Source organism: Chinchilla lanigera, unplaced genomic scaffold (genome assembly GCF_000276665.1).
Source record: "Chinchilla lanigera isolate Chin_1 unplaced genomic scaffold, ChiLan1.0 scaffold00011, whole genome shotgun sequence".
In the NCBI taxonomy this organism is placed as follows: Eukaryota; Metazoa; Chordata; class Mammalia; order Rodentia; family Chinchillidae; genus Chinchilla; species Chinchilla lanigera.
The window spans coordinates 26,463,945-26,471,346 of record NW_004955412.1 but is presented as its reverse complement, the minus strand read 5'-3'; the positions used below and the strand labels follow the sequence as shown (position 1 = coordinate 26,471,346).

The window sequence follows — 7,402 nt, the reverse complement described above, 5'->3', positions numbered from 1 at the left end:
GTGCTCGCTTCGGCAGCACATATACTAAAGGCACCAACCAGCTAACCAAATAGGGGAAGCCCCATCTTCAGTGTCAGGTGACTCTCAGACTCCGTGTTGGGGGACCACTGGGGTGGCCAGTGTCACAACCTGGAGAGCTTACCTTAGTGAGAAGCTATTATTCAACCACATCCGGTCAAGGCCATGTGGGTTATAGGTCCCAAGTTGCCTGACTGCTCAAGACCAGGAATCTGTTCTTTTTTCTTTTAATGCACAATCTTTCAGTTTTTAAATGCTGGTACAAAAAATTTAACAAATGATAGTCCACAGAAAACATGTCTGCCAGCAGAATTTGACCTGACTATCGCATCTGAGAGTCTCTTATTTGTAACTTGGAGCGATGGAATTTGCAATCACCGTCCTAGGATAAGATGAGATCGCGGATCTAACCATTACAGGGACATCACAGGACACTTTCAGGCCTGATCTTTTAAAGCATAAACTCCCCAAAGGCAAGGACTCTGTTGATCACAGCTGTACCCTTGATGTCTATAACAGTGCTTGGGACAGAGTGGGAGCTCCATAAATGAGCAATTTATTCAGAGTGAGATGGGGCAGGCTTCAGGACAGCACTCCTTGGCCCCATCCTTGCAAGGCAGAGGAGGGCTCCTGGGTCAAGGACATTCAGCTCTGGCCACCAGTTCTCACGAGCAGGATCTCCAAGCCTGAAAGGTCTTTCCGGATGGGCCGAGGGTCAGAGGCAAAAGTTGGTCTGAGCAGTTTCTAGAACCCTAATGTCAGAGTTTTACTTTGAGCTAAAGAAAACTTCCCACCCCCTGTGCCACTGTCCTGGGTCTTTTCCTGCCACAGGGTCACAAGGGGTCACCTTCTAGGGTTGGATAGCACTTGGGTCATGCAGAGAAAGGAGTTGCTGCTTCTTATAATACAACCACTCATGCCCCAAATGATCCTGAAAATGGCTTTTTAGGATTAGGGTGATGCACATTTGTAGGCTCAACACTTGGGAGACTGAGGCAGGAAGATCACTGAGAGTTAGAGACCACCCTGGGTTACCGACTACCTAATGAGTTCAAGCCTGAACTACATAACAAGACCCTGCCTCAGAAACAAACAAAAAAAAAGTGAAAAGAGCTTTTTAGTTGGTAGCATTGTTGAAAAGATGGCACAGCTAGATAGAAAAAAGCAGAGGAAGAGGAGAAGGAAGAGGAGGAGGAGAGGCTGGGGCAGCCCGCTCTATAACTTCCTTCCTTCTTTCCTTCCTTTGTACCTTCATTCCCTCCCTCCCTCCCTTCCTTTCTTTTATGTGGTGCTGGGGATCAAGTGTAGAGCCTCATGGATGCTAAGCAAGTACCCTACCACGGGGCTATATCTTCCATCTTTAGAATAGGGTTCCCTAAAGTGTGTCTTGCAAAAATTCTGCTACCTCTTCAATGGATATTATGTACTTGATGGGGAGGGGCACAAAAATCTGGGGAATATCTGAAACAAAGTTTAACAGGTTTCTTTCTTGAAGGACTTTTCAGAGCCTTTAACATACTAAAGTGCATTATGAAACTCTACTAACAAAGTATAATATGCAGTTAATACTACAGTGCTAGGCAAAGTCGGTCACAGAACTTCTTTGCCTTGGTAGTACATCTTTGAAATTGTTCCTGGGAAATACTGCTTTAAAAGACTAGGTAGTGATCTTCTAATGCATCGTCTTCTTGAGGATCTTGACTTTTTCCATCTGTCCGAAGAGAGGAGGTCTCTGCTGAGTTCGCAGAGCTCCTCCAGGTGATGGGGTGATGGTAGAACTGGGCTCTGTGAGAACAGTGACATGGGGAACCTCCCTCAGAGCTGCTTGGTCCCATTTGTGTGACCGCACCTTTCCCCTTCCTTGGCCCAACTCTAGGGGACCCAGAGGCGTGTGCACATTCTGCAGCCTTGGTGACTAGGGACAAGGAACTCCCCTCCTGCCTAGGCAGATGCCCTGCATAGCTCAGCAACAGTGGCCAGGGAAGGAAACTCGTCTGAGGTTGACAAGAAAGCTCCTCCCTTACACAGGGAGAAAAATGTCTTGCTCCAGGGACCTTCTAGGGCAGCTTCCCCACCTCCTCACACACGCCACAGACATAGCCCCAGGTTAAAGGTGACTGAAGAGCACCCCTCTTCTGGCTTGCTGGGACCTGCACCTGGCCCGAGGGAGGCTTTCGATTGCTGGGGTGTGGGATCGCCCTGGGGGGTGGGGCTAGGATGGAGCTGGGGAGTACGCAGGCCTTGGAGGGAGGTGGAGAACGGGAAATTCTCCCCTGCAGTAAGGGAAACTCTCCCCTGCAGTAAGGGGAAGGTGTCAGGAGAGGGCAGTATGGAGCTTCCTCGTGTCCTCTCTAATCTCTTTGTTTTAGTTAGACACATACAAGATAAACATGTCGAATTTGGCCATTTTCCTCCCCAGACAGATGGGGGAGGCACTGAGGTTGCCCACAAAGCCCCTTCTATGCCCCCTTCTGTGGGTGGTCACCGTAATGGAGTAGACGCTGAGGTCCCCAAATTCCGTATGACCCAGGGTCCCACTAAAGAAAGAAGGGACCTATACAGCTGCCACAGAACAGAGTTGCGCACCAGGGTTACGGTAGGTAATAAGATTTACTGAAACTTCTCGGCCACATTCAGTACTGGGTTGGTGGATACATCAGAAGGAGGTTGCATAACATTAGGCAGGTGGACGGGGCTGGAGGAAGAGATGTGGGCATGTGTGAGCGGGTGTGCCTGTGTGGGTAGGATGCTGTTGAAGTGGTGAGTGGGAGAGGGAGGGTGTGTGTGTGTGTGTATGTGCGCACGCACACGCGCGCATTTTAACAAGAAAAATGAACCAGAAGAAGAAATGTATTTTATCCCACTGCACATTGCAAAAGTCTCACGCCAAAAAAGCTAGACTTTCCTCTACCTATGGCATCAAAAGGGAGTAAAAAAATGATTGGATCACCCAGATTATAAATAAGGTTATTTGTTTCTCAAAAATCCCTATTAAAACATTAAATATCAGCTCTTTTGGGGGAGAAATACATTCATTTCAGGGAGACCTCAGGAAAACGACTATCCTTTTGCTCCGCCCCAACCAGTAGGGGACGGAAGCCCCGGAGGGCCCTGAGGTTCCCTCCAGTTGAGCCAGGTAGCCACTCACATCATGCCACTGAAGGAGATGGCTAATGCACAATTTACAAATGAAACTGCATGTCCGTCAAATTAAACCCAATGGGAAACACGTGTGATCAGTCCTGTCATTCACAGCCATAGGGTGGGAGGGAACAGGAGGAGAGGGTGCCATGATGGCTGCCTGGAAGTTGGGCTGGGAGAAGGTGTGTGAGGGCAGGTGGAAAGCCTCCTCCTCCCAGGAGCTCCAGTTCCTCCAGTGCTGTGTACAATACGGGTATGCCAGCATGAGGTGTGGGGGGGTGGGCCTCTCTGCAGGCTCTTGAGTGCCACCCCCCTCTGCCATTTTGGATACTGCTGAAAAGAAGGATGCAGCACCTTCTCCAAACCCTGGCTTCCACTGGCTGCTGCTTCTTTCCCATGTGTCTCCTGTCTTCTCTGAAGGATTAAACGAGGAAGAGAGGCTGGAGGCTGATAGTGTCAGCCCGGGAGCAGGGGAACAGCCATGATGGCCTGCAGGGTGGGAAGGTTCCAAGTCGCTCTGGCTCTACTCTCCAAAGGTCTGTGGAGGGCCTGGAACATCTGAGGAGCTTCATTGAGGATGGGAACAACTAGGGTAAGACACCATTGTCCTGTTGTGGGAACTGAGTTCTATGACCACCTAGGGACAGCTGTAGTACCGAAGTCACCTTGATATGGCTCCCAGGTTCTACCACCTCCTTGGCTCCTGGAGCCAACCAGACGGAGGCACTCCTTTCACCTCTTACAGGTTGAGCCCAATAGCTAACAATGTGTTTCCAGGAGAAAGTGAAGGAGGCTTTGCTGGCTCCCTCCCCCTCTCCCAAATCCATGGTTGCTGTGCCCGCAGACAGGCCCTGGGGCTGAGCTGGAGCCCCATAGAGTCCAGGTCCCACTCTGGTCTGCAAGACCTGTTGCTTCAGGCCCTCCCCCTCCTCCAGACACTGATTATGCTTTTGGGATCCCTCCCAGCCTTGACTGTCTCTTAAAGGAGCAGAGATCCTTGGGGGGAGGGGGATGTGTCACCCTTCCCTCCCAAGTCATCCCTTGGTAAAAGCCTACTCTGGAAGCAACACCAATCCACCTCACAGTGCAGGGCTTGTACACAATCAAGTCCTTGCATGGGGGTCCACTGGCGCCATCTGTCCTCAAGGATGGGGTAAATCCAGATCTCAGTCTTGTCTTTCCATGAAGCCTGCTTGATGGCTTTGCCAATGGAGTCCTCTCCAGTTCTAGGGAAGCAGACTGGGTGCTCATTGGAGCCTGGTGGTCGGGAAGGAACAGGGTGTCTCCTCTGCACTTCCTCAAGCTACTGATTTGGAGAAGCAAAGGCCCAACTTCCTCGGTGCTGTCTGGCCATGCCCTCCCCCCCACCCGACCCCTCCTGATGCTGCTCTGCTGCTCGGTGATCAGCACCATGTGGGCTGTGACTACTCCAGGGAGTCACTGTGTTCCAAGCCCAGGTCACTGACATTGGTTGTTTGCAGCTCATCAGCCTCCTCCTCGAGCTCCTCTTCTTCCTCCTCCTCCTCCATCTCATCCTCATCCTCTTCTTCTGTCCCATCCAGAGAGTCATCGTGTGCAGCCATCATAGCTTGCTGCATGGCCATGGTGGCATTGTCTGAGGACAAGGATTGCAGGTTGTCCAAACTGATGGAACCTGCATGAGAGAGGGCAAGAGTCACAACTACACAGGGGCTGTCATCAGGCCCAGCGACCTCCGTGTTGGACAAGGTTGAATGGATGGGGCCATAGGGTGGTGAGCTCCTTGTGTCCTGGGTGCCCAACCTAAACTAGGCCATTCCCCCCATGAGAAGTCTCCACCCTTTACTCCTCAGCCACTTCCTGTCCCCATGCCAAGCAGCAGCGCTTGGGTCACCATTTCCTCAGCATCTCCCATACAAATGCAAGGGGGAATGAGAGGAAGAGCGAGCGCTGAAACGAAGAAAAGCTTATTACAGTAAGAGACATGTTGCCAAGGAGGATGAGGTAAGCGTGTGCGGAACAAGGGAGTATTTTGAGAGGGATTAATGGCGTTGTGTCTTTCACTGTAATAAATTTTAAAATTTAAACATTAAATGTATTTTCGGTCACCTCTCATTGATCAAACATTTACAGCAATTTCTGTCAAATAAACACATTACGGGGCGTCTCCATCAACTTTATTCATCAGATTTGGCACTATGCGATTTCTGGTTCTTCCTCAAAGTAAAAAGGACCACCAAAGGTAAACATTTTGAATTGATTCAGGACATCGAAGTAGCCACAGCAGGGCAACTAAAGACAGGAAAGAGGACTCCTGGAACTGCCTCCGGGCTGATGGGATAAGTGTGTTCAGAGGGAGGGGAAGTTTTTAAAGGGGTCCTAATGACAGTGCGTCTTTTGCTGTAATAAAAACATTCACATCTCATATGTGAAGCACTTTTGATTTCCTAATACTTCCATAAGGCAGGTACATTACTGTCCTCACTCAACAACGGAGGGAACTGAGTCTCAGACAGTGAGGTCATTAGCCCAACATAACACGGTGACTACCTAGGTGGGATTCTCTCTCGGGCCACCGGGGCCCCAAGTCTGTTTGTTTATTTATTTATTTATTTATTTATTTATTTATTTGTGGTACCGAGGATTGAACTCTGGACCTTGTGCTTGCCAGGCAGGCGCTTATGCCACTGAGCTATATCCCCAGGCCCAAGTGTGTTTATTTCAACCATGGCCTATAAGGGGCTGCCCCTCCTATAGAACCTTACACAACCACATACAGGCGTGGATGCATGCACGCATGTGCACACGCTCACACACCTCCACCCGGCCGCTCACGCCGAGCCCGCTTCACGCAGCCACTCTAAAGCGTCTGTCTGATTGCACTATTCATTGTGCATAGGGGCGGGCAGTGAGAAGAGTGTGAGTGGGGCTGTGATGCAGTAGCTGAGAAAACGAAGCTCTTCCTAGTCTCTGTTCGCAAGCCAGCTGCCTGCGTGGTATTTACAGATGGCCTCGGCCGTGGGGAACTGTGTGGGCACTCACTTGCTGCGCAGTGGGGGACAGGCGTAGGAGTGAAGAGGGGCCCTGCTGAGCAGACACTGACTCCAATAACCTCCGGCTCCCACTCTGCTTGGAGACTGCTTCGGCTTGTGATAAGGGGTACAAAGGCAGCCCTTCTCTAAGGCTCCAGTGGAGACCTGGACGGGATAACTGTACAGGACAGCTACATGGTTCTGAGCAAGGAGACGACCCTCGAATCTGCTTCCCATGAGCCCTTCCCTCAGGTGCCCTCTGCCCAGTTCCTACCGTCGGGGTTTGTCCCTGGGGTTCCTCCCTGCTGCTGTAGCACCCCGGCAGCGATGGAGTTGGGCCAGAATCTTTGGGTGGGCCGGTGCTGAGACTTGATCTTCTTGGCTTTGGGGGCAGGGTCTGGGTTGCTGGCATCGAGCATGGGCTGCAGGATGCGCCTCCGGGCATTGATGAACCTGCCCAGGGGTGGAAGTGGTGACCTGGTTAGTCTCCCCTGGGGGATGCTGGTGGTGGTGCAGCTGGGAGGGCTGGGCTGTTCCAGACCGCACCGGACAGGGTGCGTGGCATTTCGATTTAGGAGGTGGAAGCAGAGACAAGGGCCCAGTTACTAAGGCTTTCACGAAATCCCCTGAGGCTTGGTCACCACCAAGTGATAAGGGAAGAACACATGTGGAGAGATCAGAAATCCAACTGAAATCTGTCAGGATGGAACAGAAGAGGCAGAAGCCAAAGTCATAGGCACCAACTCCTGACTTCTCTGCAGAGGGCCGAAGGCTCCGATCTGGGACCCTGTCTCTGGAGTCCACTCCCATCCAGCTAGACACAAGCAGAAGGGGAAAGCTGAGATCCTTGAGGACGGCGCTTTCTCCTCCTTTCTGCTCCTAACTTTGCGGAATGGAAGTGGAGCAGACCAGCTGACCACTGGCTGTGCCTCCAGGTATGGTCATTGGAATTTCGGCCCAGAGCAGGTGGGGCTGGTGGATGTTCAGGGCCCCTAGGCTTTCTATTCAGCTGCAGCCTTCCAGGGATGTGCCTGACAGCTACCAGCAGAGGGCGCTAAGATGCTGCGGATGAAGCCATAGGCGCCAGTGTAGATTTTGCGGCTAGCCCAACAAGGAGAATTGGCCTGGCAGCCAGCTGGGCTGAGCTGAAGCAAGCCTGGGCATTCTATCTCTTCCCCCCATTATTCGTTTCTGTGCCAAGCATGTGGCCCTTGGATCTGCGAGCCTTTGGG

General features: G+C 51.5%; 1 protein-coding gene across 4 annotated transcripts in view; it reads right to left on the bottom strand.

The window, feature by feature from the left end:
* Positions 1 to 2,609: 2,609 nt before the first annotated feature.
* The window catches only part of Pknox2 (PBX/knotted 1 homeobox 2), a 254,067-nt gene continuing 249,274 nt past the window's right edge, over positions 2,610 to 7,402 (bottom strand). For all 4 annotated transcript variants that reach the window (XM_005378458.2, XM_005378457.2, XM_013511208.1 and 1 more), the window contains 2 exons: positions 6,445 to 6,623; positions 2,610 to 4,813 (listed from right to left, as the gene is read on the bottom strand). In XM_005378458.2, coding sequence (XP_005378515.1) covers positions 4,584 to 4,813; positions 6,445 to 6,623 — 409 coding nt within the window. In that variant the 3' untranslated portion in view covers positions 2,610 to 4,583. The remainder of the gene's footprint in view (positions 4,814 to 6,444; positions 6,624 to 7,402) is intronic.